Source organism: Parambassis ranga, chromosome 19, assembly GCF_900634625.1.
Source record: "Parambassis ranga chromosome 19, fParRan2.1, whole genome shotgun sequence".
NCBI lineage: Eukaryota > Metazoa > Chordata > Actinopteri > Ambassidae > Parambassis > Parambassis ranga.
Genome location: NC_041039.1, coordinates 10,887,740 through 10,904,777, shown reverse-complemented (window position 1 = coordinate 10,904,777; position 17,038 = coordinate 10,887,740). Strand labels below are relative to the sequence as shown.

Genomic DNA, 17,038 nt, shown 5'->3' with positions numbered 1-17,038 from the left:
GAAGAAAGAAATTAATTTAATTTTGCAGGAAATATTTAAGACTTGTCCTTTACATTGATAAATTAATTGTTTTTTTTTAAAATCCATGTGCTCTGCACAGCTCCACTTCTGTATGTAATTAGCACTGTAATACAATAATCATACATCAATACTGTATATCTGTCATATCTACATCCCTCAGAGTTTAGTTGTTATTTGAAGCTATTTGTTTTACCACACCTATAAAGTTCATTGCATGGAATTACTTGCTTACTGTCTTTTATTGTCGTTATTATTATTAATTTAGGCCGCTGGTGAACTGATCCTCTGAAGGTTCATGTGTGTGTTCAACATCTGTGTTAAAAGCACTTTTCCCACTCTGGCTTCACATCCAGTGTCCGCCCTGTTACTGGTGATGCTGGCATGACGACACCCCTGTGTCTGACCCCTCCCTGTGTGAGGTCACTGAGGCTTTTCCAGCAATGATCCTGGTCCACGCTGCGGGGAGTAATGTGACGGCAGCGTGTGGTCCTGAGTTCAGGAAGGGAGTTGTGCGGAGGACACATTGTGCTGCTTGCATGGGCACAATGGAAGAAAGTTAGAGAACAGGAAGAGGTGGGATGGGCCTGTCCTCCTCCACCCTCACAGTATTATTGAATATGACCTGTGTCACCTTGACGGTTTGATCACATAATCTCAGATGAGTACATTTGATTCAAATATTTTGGATAATAATTCATTAATAAGAGGATTTTTGCAGTTTGGCCGTATTACTCTTTTGGATCCATATTACTATTATCCATAATCACCATGTATTTAGATCATGCAGACCTGTACAACAGTCCCACTGCATAACTGATGCATCCATTGTTTCACGCAGTTACAATGACCTCATTGTTCCATATTTCCAGTCAGTGTGACTTTACTTATGACATAATAGTTCAACAAATCCATACACTGCAGTAATTACTTGTACACAGTACAGATTCTTGGTTCTTGGAACAAACTTTACTGCATTTCCTCACTTTAACTCTCCCTCCCAAAATAGAAAATTAATGGCCTCACTTGTTTTCCCCTCTAAAGCTCCAGGCATAAACAAATCCTGACTCCACTGCATTGGTAGTTACTATTAATTTGTAGCATGTTCCCATAAATCCCTGCTCACGCTCCCCCAGAGGCCTGCCTGCAAACAGAGCTGCTTCCACATGAGTCTCAAGTGAGAAACTTAGGGGAGAAGCTAATTGGACACATGATATCTTCATCTCTCTCTCTCTCTCTCTCTCTCTCTCTCTCTCTCTGTCCCCCCTGACAGACAGAAAAGCAGTTTTGTGTCGGGAGGGTGAAGGCCGTAAGTTTTGGGAATCATCCTGTGTTTAACGCAGACGTCCGGAACAGGAAGAGGCTCCGTTTCCACTTTCAGTGGAAGAAAATGGGCGAAGTCCTGCAATAGTTCACAATATTCCCTCAGTCAGTGGAATGTTAAGCTTCCTAAAAAGGATATCTTCATGAATTCCATATTCACACATTATTTATAACTGGAAAAAAACATTCGCAAAGGCAAAGGTTGGCTTGTGCGTGGTTTAATGTATGGCTCATAAACGTGGACTCAGTCTGTCGTGTCTTTCAAAACTGTATTTTCTCCATTTACAAGCCAGCAGAAAGTAAAATCTTTGCATGGTTGAAGCCCATATTTTACTGGAAGCGCAGTGATTTCAGTCACATTTAAACATCATGTGACTCAGGGGGTGGATGATCTCTCTTACAGCCTTACTGAGTGGTCATGGGCAACCATGTTCACTTGATGCAGTGTAAATATGGAAGACTACAAAGACATACGCTCAGCATGTAAGACCAACATGGCTGCACTGATATGATGATGAGCATGATGCATTCAGGTGTTTTTATTGATCACTTTTTAAATCTCGGGGAAGAACAGACACTAAAACCATTCATTATCCAAAACATCAAAACACAATGGCACTCTGGCAAACCCAGACTCATGGAAGATGTTTGTGTCCTGAATTTTTGTTGCACTCAACATTACCCTGTAAGCAAGCAGCCTGCTTCATGACCCATACTCTTATAATGAGGTACAGGTTGAGCAATGCTGCTCAGATTCATATTCAGTCATGTGTGTGATTGTAAGAAAAATGTTGGATACTTGAAAGAAAGACCTATGAAAAAAGAGAAAGTGTCCAGCATACATGTTCATCATGAGTTGTCACCTCTTCTTCTGAAAATACATCTGTCCAGATACTGAGACTTGTGTTTGAGCCTGTAGACTTTGTGAGGAATTCTTGCACCCTGTGAAAGTCCTCATGAGCCATCCTACACACACATTCCTGCTAATACAAACACACAAGTAACGTGACACACTTCCTGTCTCTCAATGGGCGAGGGAGTGAAGCAGGCACAGATCGGAAGAGGGACACAGAATGAGCGTGAGGACAAAGGAAACATGTGGGACATCTTTCCAGCTGGGAGCAAAGTGCTGCCATTTTGCTTTGACCCAGTGGCAGGAAACTTCCCTTCACATCCACCCCGGCAACCTGTGACTCACCAGAACATCTGAGTTAATCTGATTGCAGCAAAAAAAGAAGAAACTGACTCATGGTTGATTAGTGGAATGTCATGAGGAGGAAAAAATGGCTTGGTGAAGAGATGGGAGAGGAGAAGTTCATCAGAGCTTCCCATCTGACACCAGTGGATGAAAAACAACAGAGTAAACAGTGCATCCTTCTGTCACAGCTCAGCATACAGTTAAAAAGGTTAGGGGAAGCCTCCAAATCAAAGCTTTTAATGGGTGCAGTGCAGATTTATTATGTAAAAATGGGGCATTTAGGTGCAGAGAGGGGTGAGTTTTGGCCTTCATGTACTGCAAAATGTTACACTTTAAAGCAGTTGAGATGAAACTGTATTATCAGATCAAAAAATGCAAATCTGCAGTTACTAAATCAGGCTTCCTTTTGCAGATACATACTTGGAAGGGTCCTTGCTTGTCACTATGTGAGCTACTGAATCATTCATAGCAGCGCTGCTTATCTACTGTTACTGGCTTACATTGATCATGTGGGACATAGAGATAGGAGCAACACAAATGCCAAAAGCCTCAACCATCTGCTTTATTTCATTTGGCTTCCACTCCATTGGAAATGTTGACTTTTCTCCCACATTGTGAGATAGCAGACATCCCACACGCCCTGTTGTGTTACCATTACGAAGCACTTTCAGGCATTTAACTGATGACTGCCTGCAGCCCGTCAATCTGACTGCTATGCAAATGAAAACACCGTGCAGGGGTCATTAAATCTCAGTGCTAATGGTTGAACATAATGAGCCAGTAAAATGTCTCTCTGAACTGCAGTTTGGAGGAAGATGCATATGGACTGAAGGTGCAAGGAGACCTGAGTGTTTGCACAAGAAACATTTAGTAAAGGAATGATCACTGAACAATGAACACCAGCATTTGTTTTGGAAGCATGACCAAACTTTGTAACATTTAAAAATCCAGCGAATCAATAAGTTTCTAAAACATGTCTTTATTTGTTTTCATGCATGAATAGACTTCAGGGACAGACTTTTTTTTTTATATCACAGAACTCCTGTTCTGTGTTTTACAGATTCCCTGTAGTGATGGCGGCAGGAATGCTTATCCTTCATTAATCTCTCTCCCCTGCTTTTAGCCCCCACTTAATGGTGATGTTTATCCTATTAATGTGTTGTTTGCAGGAAAAATCCTCCAATAACATAATCCAGAGTCAAGGTTACCAATGTGTGTGTGTGTGTGTGTGTGTGTGTGTGTGTGTGCGTGTGTGTGTGTGTGTGCGTGTGTGTGTGTGTGTGTGTGTGTGTGTGTGTGTGTGTGTGTGTCCACTGTATGTGTATGTGCAGAGACATGGTTGCCATAGCGTCAGTTGAAAGTGAGAAAGAGAGAGAAAGAGATGAGATTTATGTCTACAAGTTGTCTTTGTTGTTGTTTTACTGAACTCTAAGCATGTGCAATGCTACACTCTGCTGTCTGCGGTCTAAAGTGCAGTTGAATGAATGTTTTGCAGATAGATGCAAAAAGTGATTTTTTTTTAACAGCAGTATGTAACATGTTGACACCGTTTAAAGATGTAAAATTATTTATTTAATAATTTATTTTTTAAATGTAATCCATGAAGTTGAGAACAAAAATAAATGGGAAAAAGTTGCCTTAATATTTGGTTGCAGGCTAAAGCTTAATATTTAATATGTAATGTGCATTTTGTCTAACAGTATATACAGTTTGGAGAGTTTGGTCTATCACTCACATACTCAGCTTTTTTACATTTTTGTGATGTAACTAGACGCTGCAGTGTTTGTGCTGATTAAACTGGGTGTCATTTTTAATTTTGACCACTGGGTGGCAGGCGTTGGCTGCCCTGCTCTGGCCGGAAGTGAGTCGCAGGGATCTGCAGATTCCAAACTGTGGGCGTTTTTTCCCTCAATCTTGACTCCAGAGTTTTTTTTCCTGGGTGTTGCCTCTTTGGTTTACAAGTTTGGAGTTTCACGGGGGTGTTGCTGAGAAGGAGAAACACGTCAGATATTTACAGCAGCAACATTTAAACATTTTTGGACCGCAGTCAAGACCGAACTTTGTTGAACTTTTTTCAGGTGACACGGGACCGGTTTGTATCAGCCGCCGTGAGCTAGCTAAGCTAACCGAGACCGAGCTGCTGTAACGTCGGCTGGGGTGCTAGCGAGAGAGCCGTCCGATGCAGGCCATTAAGTGTGTGGTTGTCGGGGACGGGTAAGTTAAAGTGGATTTTTATTTTTACTTCGACCTCTATAATGAAAAAGTTGCGCTGATGTTCTATCGATTTACAGCTAACGTAGTTGTTTGAGTTGACCCAGTTACCAACAGTTGGCTAGCAGCTAACAAGCCTCAGATAACATGCCAACATGAGCGACAGCTGTTGTTGCGCCTGCCCTCGGTCCAGCTGGGTCAGACAGATTTATCTGCATGCTCCAGTTAGGTGTGACTGAAGGGGTCATGGTGTGCCATTTATTGATCTTGAAGCAGAATGACAAGTTTTAATTTAACAGATAATCCAGCGTATTTGGAAAGTTTTCTAAACTTTCGTTGTTTCCGATTTTAGTTTTTGATTTTGTTGTGTTTTCGTCAATTATGTATCCATCCAATGCCTTAGAACAACTTTTTACTATAATATTAACTCATTCAACAAACGTCACCATCAAAACTTTGTACTAGAAAGTGAAAGTTTGATCTTCATGTGGGAAGACCTAAGTAATACCAAATCCTGATTTAATCGTTGTTAACCTGAAAATCTTTATTTATTTTATACATTTTTAGTTTGTAGTCTGTACCTGTCACAATGTTAACATATGACAGTTACTCACATTTAATATTGTCCATTCACCATGCTTGATGTGTGCCTTTTGTGTTGTCCTAATTCTGAGTTCATTAAAACTTCTTGTCAAAGGAACTTTGAAAAGATAAATATCACAACTTATTGAAGTACAGCAGTAAAGTGTAAATCCAGCTTCAGTCTTTAGTTCTCATGAGTCCCTCCTTTCCCCTCCCAGGGCTGTGGGTAAGACATGCCTGCTAATCAGCTACACCACCAATGCCTTCCCTGGAGAGTACATCCCCACAGTGTAAGTAACACAAACACACATGCATCTCAGCACCAGTGGTGTAGCAAAGTGTAACTGTTGAAAATACCTACCTGTGCATTGTGACAACAGGCTTTTAATCTTATAGCAGTTTACAGAATAGGAACCAATATCCACCTCTCTGCTTGCAGCTTCGATAACTACTCTGCCAATGTGATGGTCGATGGGAAACCAGTGAACCTGGGTCTGTGGGATACAGCAGGACAGGAGGACTATGACAGGCTCAGACCACTGTCATACCCACAGACAGTATGTTTATATGCTTGTATACACATACCAGTACTAGAAACTGCTATTCCGTGTCCTCAGCCAATGTCAGGATGAACAGTGTTATTCACTGGCCTGTAATTCTTTGGACAGAGCCTGTGCTCTCTTCAGAGTAGAGCCTCGTATCCACAGTACCTATACACTGTCTGCAGGACGGCTGGAGGAGGAAGTAAAAGGCAGCTCTTGTTTGCCCTCTTTGTCCTCACAACAAACCGGCTTCTGTGCCAAAGATTTGCAGGGTGCAGAAAGTCGAAGTCAGTTTGTATTAGCAGCAGGACCAGTCCAGACGGTTGAATCTGTTAGTCAGTATTGTATTGTCTACTATTTTGTCTCTGTGCTGATTTGTGTTACATTGATTTACGCTTCATTTTCCTCCACAGGATGTCTTCCTGATTTGCTTTTCACTAGTCAGTCCAGCTTCCTTTGAGAATGTCCGTGCCAAGGTGAGAACTGACTGCTCTTTGTTATAACTGAAAGTGAATCATACACTAGGATTAGTTCTGGTTAAGATAAGATACGAGATAAGATGAAAGTCTTTTTTCCAGAGGTTACAAGTTACACATTAAAATACAGAGTATGAAGTTAAGATATGAATTGTATTCACACTTCGGTGTGAATAGTCTAATTAGGTATGACAGTAAAGAGAACACAGAAGAAGAAGTCTAGGATCCATTCTTTTGTTGTTTTTCTATACTTCCCCCACAACCTCTGTCTTCTGTCCTGCAGTGGTACCCTGAGGTGAGACACCACTGCCCGAACACACCTATAATCCTGGTGGGCACCAAGCTGGACCTGAGAGACGACAAGGACACCATCGAAAAGCTCAAGGAGAAGAAACTCACTCCGATCATCTACCCACAGGGCCTGGCAATGGCTAAAGAAATAAGTCAGTCGTAGCTCCACTCATTCACCAATACTCTTTTTATTGTAGTATTCTTTATTGTAAATATAAAAGAACCTCCTTTGTGCAGCTTTTCTTTTGTCATAAAGAAATGTTGCTAGTAATTTGGCAGATCTGAAGGCTGTGAAATCAAGTATAAGTATCTTATATCTATACCTAACTCTCTTTGTTGTTTTTTTTTGCTTTCTCCCCCTGTTCTGGTGACCAGGTGCAGTGAAATATCTGGAATGCTCAGCTTTGACACAGCGTGGCCTTAAGACAGTGTTTGACGAAGCTATCAGGGCGGTCCTGTGCCCCCCACCTGTCAAGAAGAGGAAGAGGAAGTGCACAGTATTGTAACGGAGATCTACAGGGAGCAGAAAATACGGTTGCAGTCAGAACTCGCCTACTCGGAGGGAAGAAGACAATGGCTGGGTTCCCCCAAATATCTGTTCACCCCGTGTCCTTGCTTACATAGAAGCTTCAGTAGATCAGGCGTTCATCTGAAAGGACTTTACAGATTTGAGCAGTGCTCATGTCAGATCTGTCTTGTGGGGTTTTTATCTGTTTAGTCCTTTCAGATTCACTGGAATGAAGTGATTTTAAGGCCTTTGAGAGATTGGAAGGTTTCATTTAGGATCTGGGGTTTATTAGGGACAAAGGAAGGATTTTTTTAAATGTAATTTTCCTCAGACATTGTGAAGAAACACTACTTGAAGTTGACTTAAATATGAAATGACCATAGATTTAAAGAAGGAGGTCCTGCATTGCACTCTTTCCCCTAGATACTAAGAGATTCCTGCTGCCTTGATGAAATTTTACTTTAGGAAAGAAATGTTTTTTTTTTTTTTTTTAGAACTAATCCATTTTTCATTGTCAGTTTCTCGTCAGCTGTGGTTGACGGACCATTTTGTTTACATGTGTCATCGGACTAGACTGAGGTGCTGCCAAAACCCGGTCACCCTTTGGTAGTCCCTCTGTGAACACTAAAATGTTTGTTGTCCTTTTGAATTTAGATTTAACCCTGTACAAGAAGTCACCATGCAGTCATGAGTGAACAGATAAAACCCTGACATGACTCAAAACAAGTGTTGTCGCTGCTGCTCAGAAGTAATAATTACTGGAGCGCAGTGAACAAGCATTTAAAAAAAAACACTGCTAGATATTTTCTACGTGTATCCATTGATATTTTCGCACTATGTGTTAAAGTGAGCACATGCAGTATTTTATCCCTGATTGCTTAAGATGCAGCCAGCCAGCTATGTGCTTATTCTTTTTAAACTCTGTGTAAACCCTTCATTTTTAGTGTCCACTAAATCCTTGCTCAGAAAGAAGTGCTTTAGCCTTTCAGACAGTGATTCTCATGTACATTTATGAAGGTGCGTAACCATAACACTCAGATCCCATCTATTACTGTGGTTTATGAAGTCTGTGAGCCAGTGTGATCATATTTGAAGGTCTGAACTTAGTTGTACAATATATTGTTTTTTTTTCTTGAAACGATCAATTTTCACGGGTGCTCTAGGGAACCACTAAATCTGGCCTCAGCATTTTATCAGTGTTTCAAAGGCACAGAGGAAGCATATACTCTTTTACTTTCATACTAAATGTGGTTTTATTTCACATAGCAATATGCTGACCTTGTTTTTTTTTTAAAGCAAATAAATTCATTGAAAATACGCTCTGTATTATAATGCCTGTTCCATCACATAACAGTTTCTAACAGCATGTTAGACAGTTTTAGATAACGCCCACCACAACACATTGATTGATGATTGATACACAATTAAACAAATGTATGATGACATTAGCGTTAAGGCGCGGTTAATTGGCTATAAGATTGATCAAACTATTTGCTGGTTTATCTGGCAATGGCAGTAATGATGATATTGATTACTGTGTGTCCTATCAAGGTTAAGCAGGTCTGGATTTATGTACATGGTTGCATCCGTTTACTTTTGTCTTTCCATTGGTCAAATACCAGCTTTGCTGATACAGCATCCTCAACTCCCATCCCTGTTATTGTAAAAAAAAAAGGCACAGTTACTCTGAGAAGCCAGTTATCCCTGTCTGATGATCTCTGCTATGTATAACCTCTCAGGTCTCACCGAGGGATTTAAACACAGTCGTCTTCTCTCTCTGAGCAGGTTTCGTTCCATTTATAACATCTCCGAGTTCTGCAAACACCTCGGCCTGAAACCAAGAGATGTCCAGTTATAAAGAGCCACACATCTTTTAGTCAGAAACTAAACTCAGACTGACCCCAGAGAGGATGACATCACCAGACTCGGTCATGGCTCCCTCCCTGCTGTCAACATACACCACAGCCTCCTTCATCAACACATCGTCCAGCTCCCGCCAGTCTGGCCTACAAGCTCCCACTGCTGCTCCAAAAGGAAAAATAATTCAGATCCTTCTACAGAAAAAAAAACTTTGTGTGTAAATCCTTTCTTCTTACCTGCTATGTGTGCTCCTGGTTTGACCCACTCACCAAATACCAGCGGCTCAGTGGACCTGGTCACCGTCACTATGGTATCCGCACCCCTCACTGCTTCCTCTGCTGAGCAGCTGATTGTCACAGCACCACTGACTGAGTCCCGAAATCTCTCCGCTCTTTCTCTGGTGCGACTCCACACTCTCACCTGAGGTGAAACAACATTTAAAAAAATATACATATATTTTGGTGAAGACAAATTCATTCACCAATGACCTGCTGTTGTAGCCATACCTCTTTAAATGAAAACATTTCAGTGAAGACATTATAATGACTTAGGGCCTGTTTGCCGGTACCTAGGATGGCCAGAACCCCTGCTCTTGGAGGCATCAGCAGCTGTAAGACACAACAGTTCACACTAAAGGTAACAGCAGACTGGACTGTGGAAAGATGGCTTTGTATGCGCAGTGAAGTGCCTTGGCTGAGATGGCTGAGACTGCAGCTGTCCTCATGCTTGTGATGACCTCTCCATCCATGACCTGTAGGTTGAAAGCACTGATATTACTTCCTTGGAAGCACCCTATAATATCGACTGGTGCATGCATCAGCTTCAACTCACAGCCTTGACGTTCCCATGCTCTGGATCCAGCAGCATCACTGTAGCTTGGGTAGCTGGTAAAGCGGAGCCCTCCTCCCTCTTGTAGAAACACACAAACTTTGTGGACAGGACTCCGTCATTTTCCATGTATGTAGGCATCAGTCCCAAAAACCTGTAAGACACAGTGAGAGCGGTACCAGCACTCTGTTAATGTTTCATGGTGCTCAGGAAGCAGACTGCAGGCCTACCCGTTGTGTCTCTGCAGCGGCACCGTGGTTCGCACCGGCTGGATTACCTCAGCGTTGTCCCGCCTGGAGAACTTCCCCAAAGCCTCCTCCAGACGCGGGATTAGCTCTCTGTAGCGCAACAGGCGCTCAACTTCGCTCTCCCAGATAATAACAGGAGGCCCGGCCATGGCTTCTGCTTCTGACACTCAGATTAGTCACTTTATTGTAGATTTGGTACAAAGTACGTCGATCCGAGTTGCGTTCAAGAGCCGCAGTGCAGTTTTTTTAAACGCAATGGTGAGAGCAGGGTGCAGAGTTCCTCACTTATGACGGAAAAGTTATTAAGTCAAACATTGACAGGCGTTTTTGTTGTTGTTGGTAAAACAATAATTGCACAGACTAAAAATTAGATTAGAAAGAAGATCACGTACAGGTGGGTTTTAGCCATATAGACCATAAATAATCATCAATATAATTGATTCATTCATTCATGAACAAGCATCTATAATGCTCTTCACTGTACTGATGTGTTTACTATGAAAATATAAGTGGTAACTTGGAAATTAGGTGTATTAAAACGTGTGTATGTTAAGAAATGTCTACAACCATTTACTGATGATGTAGTTAAGAAAGGCAGACTGCAATGTAGGCCATTAATAATATTATATTATAATATAATATATTAATATATATTATAATAATATAATGGTCTTACATGGTTATTTTCTTTTAGATTAATCCTGGCTGCTCTGTCCTGCACCCACTATAATAGCCTACCTCATTTCAGCCACAAGAGGGCAGACAAACAAAACTTATTATATGTTTTTATGGGTCCATTTACTGAAGAGTAAAACTTCCGTAAATGGACCCATAAAAACAACAGGTTTAGGTCAGAGTTTTAATAACATGGTCATGGCTGGATGTCAGTGGTTAACTAAAGCTAACTGCTGCCAGTGTGAAGTGGCTGACCCAGCTGCAGAAACACCAGCAGCTTGATGTGTCAAAATGAATGTATGTCTCTGCTTTGTTGTTACAACAGAATCTCTCCTCTATCCTCTCCCATGAGGTGGTTCTTGATCTTGTCGGTAGCATAATTAATAATCACTGTTGATGGCACTGATCAGCATGTTGTCGCACATGCTATCAAGGGCTTTAGCTCTGAAACCTTGTGTGTCCTCAGCAGGGTCAGCGTGGATGGGTTTTGGTGTGTTTAGCTCTCTTAGTATAATGGCAGCTGCCAGAATTGTTTTTATGCCACAGAATACAGTATATTACAAAACCACCTAGTCAACACAATCTAAATAAACCCAAGCAGATCTTGTTTAAAAAAAGAAATTATTTTATTATGAAGCAGGTGAAGGCATTTCAAACAGATACAAGTGGAACTACAGTCCTAAAGAGTAAAAAAAAAAAAGACAATACTTTTTTGTTTCATAAAACATAAGATTATTTTAAATCTAGAATCCATCTTCCCCTCACTTCAATGAGACATCAGCATAACAAAAATCACACCAACAGTCTCTCAATAGATATCTGAACAGCCTGTATCTGTGGTTTGAGCTGGGACCCTTCCTTTATGGTGACCGAGGTAGCAATGACAGGGCGTGATACCCCACAGGCCCGGCCCAGGGCCTGCTTGGAGCGGACAAAGACATATGGGACATTCTTGTCCTCACAGAGCAGTGGCAGATGGAGGATGATTTCCAGTGGTTCAGCATCAGCAGCCATCACAATGAACTCAGCGATGCCTCTGTTCAGGGTTTTAGTGGCTGGGGAACAAGAGAACAAGATAAAATCAAACATTTATTTTGTTAAAGACTAATTCTGTGATTCTGAGGATTTTATTCAGTTTCCATACCTTCATTAGCTCCTTTCCTTAGCTGTTTGTAGTTGGCGGCTTGCTGCACCAGGTCCAGGATGGTTTTGGTGAGCGTGGCGTCGGCCAATGGGTAGGCCTTAGGGTTCACTGCGGGTTCAGTCTGTTTAAAGCACAAGAGCAAAATAACTCAGCTTTAACACAGAGAAAGCGGTGTTTACAATGTATACACAGACTGTTATTATATTGAGTTTAGAGTCCTGCGCAGTCTTGTTCCTTAAGTTCGCTAACAGTTAGCTAATCTGCTAGCTTGTAGTTCAGTCAGACCATAACACTTTCTTACCATTCTGAATTGGTTTTCTGGTTGTCCGGCCCTCTCGGCGAAATGCTTCACGGAGGACTATTTTCTTTTCCAAAAGATCTAAAGAGCAACAAAGTGAAAGATATAGAGTTTTACAGTTTCTTCCACGGCGATACGGCTCTCTCAGCTCTGTTGCATGCGAGTCCACAACGTTCTCCACACGTGTGGGATTCCGCTCATGCGCACTAGGAACCGAAGCTGAAACGACAGGAACTGCTTTTCCTTCCGCGTCTTCTCTCGGGTTTTAATTTTCCCTCCTCTTACAATAATAAAACAATAACAAAGTTTACAGTTATAACAATAAAATTGATGTTTAATAAGTATTTATTATTAATGATTATAATTATTACATTTCTTAATCATTTTAATTCGTTCTCCCTTTTGTTTTTAAATGTATTTGTTCTTTAACCTACGTACGTGTAGGTACTGTATATCAAGGGAATGTAAAAACAATCGACCTGTACTGTATCGTTACACTCCGCGCCAGCAGGGGCGCAATCTTATTAGCTCTACTGTGCTTTTGCTAGCGAGGGACGCGCATTGCATTCTGGGTAGGGCACTTTCAGGTCGGCCATATTACTTCATCGTCCTGACTGAAGGAGAGAGGGGAGATGAAGGGGATTCGGGGAATAAGTCAGCTATCGGTGAGGATTCTGTCAATAAATCCTACACGTTTATTTGTCGGTGCAATTGTACTAACAGCAGCCGTCAGATATAGTCGTTTTGATGTTTCCTGATGGTCTATATAGTCAGGGTCATGTCCGGACCGGCGGACGAGGAAGCTATCAGCTAAAGCTAGTCGTGACACTGTAACCAGCATTGAACCGATCATAAACACTGGAGAGTGATTTTTTTTGTAGTCATAAAATAAACAATATAATATGCTGTTAATCTCAGTTGCCTCAGATCAAGCTTTGGACGCTTTAGAGTAGCCTCTCTAGCTTTGTCTAGGCTAGTTTTAACTTAGCGTCTTGAAATTCATGATCTAATAAGAGTACTTCACGTACCAGCTGTACTTATTACCTATTTGTACTTATTTTTGCTGTTAGACCATAGTAGGTTTTGATTTACGGGTAGTATTAAAGAGTTTTGCATTGTGTCATCATTTCTTGTTATCTGCAGTAGGCAGAGATCAACACTGGATTTAACCCCAGTTTATAAGATGATTGTCATCTGTTCATGGTGAATTAATCTTTAACAGCTCCAAAGAAGCAGTGCATCACTATCATCCCTGATCTCACCATCCATGCCTCGGCAGGCCTCTGTTCTCTCACTGCTGTCACGTCACTTAACATGCTAGCAACACATTAGTTGTAATGTCCTGCCTTCCCATGTTCTCTGTTTTTTCCAGAAAAGGCTTTTTGCAGCGCAAGCTGCCCATAAGGTGGAGGTCACTGGGTTTCTACCACAGGATGTACAGGTCAGTGGTTGTTGACTTGTTTTTCTTCTCCACAGAGACAGTTCCACGCAGCTGCCAGAAAAGGCCAGTCCCTTGTCCAGCCTCTTGCTGGCCTCAAGCTGTCTCCTGGAGTTGCCCACTCCTACCAGGATGTTCATGTATGTTGGGGATTGATGACCATAGCAATACAGGGGCTTTTAGTGTGGCATTGGGTCTAAGAATGGAGATATGGAATGGCAAACCAAAGCTTCTGTTGCTTATGTTTCAACTTTCACCCATTTTGTTTGCTAAGCTAAGCATTAAATTCCTAATCTAAATTAATGTGCAACCGATCTTCTAGATTAGCCTGTCAGGTGTAAACTGAAGCATAATGACATTAAACAGCTCTACATGTATTTCTGTCTAGGTGTCCAGACTTCCCAGTGGACTGGTGATTGCCTCACTGGAGAACTATTCCCCAGCCTCCAAGATTGGCGTATTTGTCAAGGCTGGCTGTCGCTATGAAACTCCTGACAACCAGGGGGTCACCCACCTCCTCCGACTGGCCTCTAGCCTGGTATAGAACTTTAATACAGCCTCATTATCTGAGCCCTGTCTGTGCTAGAGGAAATACCATATTAGGATATTTATAATTGCTAAATGTAAACTTTTCCAGACAACTAAAGGAGCTTCAGCTTTCAAGATATGCCGCGGTATCGAGGCAGTAGGAGGCAGTCTGAGGTCAGTAACCTCAACGAAAATTTTTACCTGGAAAAAATGTTTGTCACCACTGTTCAGTATGTTAATCTGAATTTGTGTCTGTGCAGCGTGACTTCAACCAGAGAGAACATGATGTACACCGTTGACTGTTTGAGAGATGACATGTAAGACTTTGAATACTTGTTGTATTGTGTGATACATATTAGCAGATTCTTGGGATAGAATTGGTCATGTTTGTAACACTTGTGTGTTGTGTATGTTTTTTAGATGCTTGCATAATATGATAATTCCACTTTTCACCATTGCTGTCAACTATTGGTTTACAGTGACACCGTGATGGAGTTTTTGATCAACGTGACAACAGCCCCAGAGTTCCGTCCGTGGGAGGTGTCTGACCTCACGCCCAGAGTAAAGTTGGACAAGGCGCAGGCTGCACAGAGCTCTCAGATTGGTAGATTTTAATTACCCACTGCAGCAGACACCCACACACACTCTTGAATGATAGCAAAGATTTATTCAATAAGAACACTTACCAAATGCAATCTTTACCAACCGTGTTACAACTCAGTTTTGCCTTTTTCTCTCTTGTGCAGCTGTGGTTGAAGGTGTGCATGAAGCAGCATACAAGAACGCTCTCTGCAACTCCTTGTATTGCCCAGACCACATGGTTGGCAACATCCAGTCTGAACATGTGAGTATATTTAGTGTTTAAGACTCATGCTTGTTGAAATACCGTATGTAATTAAACTGTCTTCTAATGTTTGTATTTTTGTCCAGCTGCACCAGTTTGTCCAAAATAATTTTACAAGTGCAAGAATGGCTCTTGTTGGACTTGGTAAGAGTCTGTATACTTTAAAATTAATGCTATATAAATATAGCTGTACCCTGTTGTGACCACATACTGCTATTTGTGGAGGTTGCTTCTCCTGAATGTCTAAAGGACCATTAAGTTTATGGTGTTCATCTTCCTTGCAGGTGTGGACCACACTGTCCTGAAGCAAGTGGGAGAGCAGTTCCTCAACATCCGCAGCGGAGCAGGAACCACAGGGGCCAAGGCTCAGTATCGTGGAGGTGAGCTAAACTGACAAAATATGTGTATTGGCCCCACACCATTTTTTGATGTGTGATGCAGTCCTAACACCACCTGCGGTCTCCTCCTGCTTCTCTTCAGGAGAGATTCGTATACCCAGCACCAGCAGTCTCGTTCATTCAGCAGTGGTGAGCCAGTCGGCAGCAGCAAGCACCGGTGAAGCTCTGGCCTTCAGCGTGCTGCAGCATTTACTGGGAGCTGGTCCACGTGTGAAGAGGGGATCCTGCGTTTCCAGCAAACTGGTCCAGGGAGTTGCAAAGGCAACTGCTGAACCCTTCGATGTGAGTGACTGTCTGTTATATAAGCTATTAGTTAAGAAGGCTGTATCTGCATTCCAATAAATAGAATTTTACACACATAATATATGTATCCTGTTTTTTTTTTCTTTCATTTCAGGTCAGTGCTTTCAATTCAAGCTACTCTGACTCTGGTCTGTTTGGGGTCTACACCATTTCCCAAGCTGCTGCTGCTGGTGATGTGAGTATGCCACTTGCCACCTTCATGCTCACTCAAAAAAGTTATTTTTAATTCAGTCATTTTCCCCTTAAAGGACATTGAAAACAGCTTTGACTTCTGTCTTTCCAGGTGATTAAAGCTGCTCTAGCCCAGGTGAAGGCTGTTGCTGATGGTGGAGTCACAGCTGCTGACCTCACTCAAGCAAAGTAAGACATGTTGCTACATGAATAACAAACTGCCTTTCACATATATCTGACTGTAGTATGAGTATGTAGAAAGTGATCAGAGAAAGAACATGTTAGAGAGATATTGATGAACATTAACATAACTTTCACATTGGTTTGTAGCAAAAAGAAAATGTTGGTGTCTAGGTTGAGTTTTAAAACTTATAGTTCGGAAAAATTCAAGATCATTCGCTCTTCCATATATGTTGAGTAGAAGCTGCATAAAGTTGAATGTATTCCTCTCCCCATTTGCACTATTCTGGCTTTTAACGAGCCCGTTTTCTCTGCAGGACCCAGCTTAAAAGTCATTACCTGATGTCTCTGGAAACCTCTGAGGGTTTGCTGGAGGCCATAGGCAGTCAGGCTCTGGCTGAGGGATCCTTCCTCTCCAATGACGAAATCTCCAAAAACATCGACAACGTCTCCTTGACCGATGTTGCTAATGTACGACATTTGTTTTTTTTGGTCACTGTTATATTCTCATTTTATTGAATTTACACCAGGTTCTAAGACTAACAGTATGCTGTACATTCTTTTGTGTCATTTTTCAGGCTGCCAAGAAGTTTGTGTCTGGCAAGAAGACCATGGCATCTACCGGCAACCTTGTAAAAACGCCCTTTGTAGATGAGATCTGAAGTCCTTCTCATCACCCTTATACTGTATTCAATTGACGGCAAAGCAGAATTTGTTTCCTCCACATTAAAATAAAATCTTTTTGCAATGTTCTAAGAGATATAATGTCATAACACCCCTGAGTATTTATAGGTGTTGTAACAGTATATTTTTCAGGTGATGATCGTCTGATGCATCACAGTACTGTGCTCCACTCATCTGTCCACATTACCTGTATAGCTGATGTAAAATAAGGAATAAATTCTATCTACCTTACAGAGTTTCATGTTTTGTGTTAGAAAATGTAAGTGGTGGAATGTTAAAGTCACATAAGA

General features: G+C 41.6%; 4 protein-coding genes across 6 annotated transcripts; 2 read left to right on the top strand and 2 right to left on the bottom strand.

Moving 5' to 3' along the window:
- The first annotated feature begins 4,401 nt into the window (after positions 1-4,401).
- rac1a (Rac family small GTPase 1a) lies at positions 4,402-8,467 on the top strand. The gene is made up of 7 exons (XM_028430141.1): positions 4,402-4,541; positions 4,618-4,753; positions 5,551-5,622; positions 5,772-5,889; positions 6,288-6,350; positions 6,634-6,793; positions 7,017-8,467. Exons 2-7 carry the CDS (start codon positions 4,719-4,721, stop codon positions 7,145-7,147), a joined length of 579 nt encoding a protein of 192 aa, XP_028285942.1. The 5' UTR covers positions 4,402-4,541; positions 4,618-4,718; the 3' UTR covers positions 7,148-8,467.
- crym (crystallin, mu) lies at positions 8,428-10,304 on the bottom strand. Its single transcript, XM_028430140.1, has 8 exons — positions 10,068-10,304; positions 9,841-9,991; positions 9,698-9,760; positions 9,516-9,617; positions 9,246-9,429; positions 9,050-9,171; positions 8,896-8,980; positions 8,428-8,803 (listed from the first exon to the last, which is right to left on the bottom strand). The coding sequence occupies exons 1-8, from the start codon at positions 10,232-10,234 to the stop codon at positions 8,718-8,720; spliced, it is 960 nt and encodes a 319-aa protein (XP_028285941.1). The 5' UTR covers positions 10,235-10,304; the 3' UTR covers positions 8,428-8,717.
- Positions 10,305-11,362: 1,058 nt separating this feature from the next.
- On the bottom strand, positions 11,363-12,406 carry LOC114452147 (NHP2-like protein 1). The gene is made up of 3 exons (XM_028431291.1): positions 12,206-12,406; positions 11,905-12,025; positions 11,363-11,815 (listed from the first exon to the last, which is right to left on the bottom strand). The coding sequence occupies exons 1-3, from the start codon at positions 12,206-12,208 to the stop codon at positions 11,553-11,555; spliced, it is 387 nt and encodes a 128-aa protein (XP_028287092.1). The 5' UTR covers positions 12,209-12,406; the 3' UTR covers positions 11,363-11,552.
- Positions 12,407-12,772: 366 nt separating this feature from the next.
- uqcrc2b (ubiquinol-cytochrome c reductase core protein 2b) lies at positions 12,773-16,979 on the top strand. 3 transcript variants are annotated; one of them, XM_028430741.1, is made up of 15 exons: positions 12,778-12,867; positions 13,575-13,607; positions 13,679-13,780; positions 14,029-14,178; positions 14,278-14,342; positions 14,429-14,485; positions 14,648-14,772; positions 14,915-15,012; positions 15,099-15,156; positions 15,297-15,392; positions 15,493-15,692; positions 15,808-15,888; positions 15,997-16,073; positions 16,382-16,535; positions 16,643-16,979. In XM_028430741.1, exons 1-15 carry the CDS (start codon positions 12,835-12,837, stop codon positions 16,724-16,726), a joined length of 1,413 nt encoding a protein of 470 aa, XP_028286542.1. In that variant the 5' UTR covers positions 12,778-12,834; the 3' UTR covers positions 16,727-16,979. The 3 variants fall into 3 exon arrangements, with proteins under 3 accessions (XP_028286544.1, XP_028286543.1, XP_028286542.1); XM_028430743.1 differs by lacking the exon at positions 13,679-13,780 and having other exon boundaries at positions 12,773-12,867; positions 13,575-13,643; XM_028430742.1 differs by lacking the exon at positions 13,575-13,607 and having other exon boundaries at positions 12,777-12,867.
- Positions 16,980-17,038: the final 59 nt, after the last annotated feature.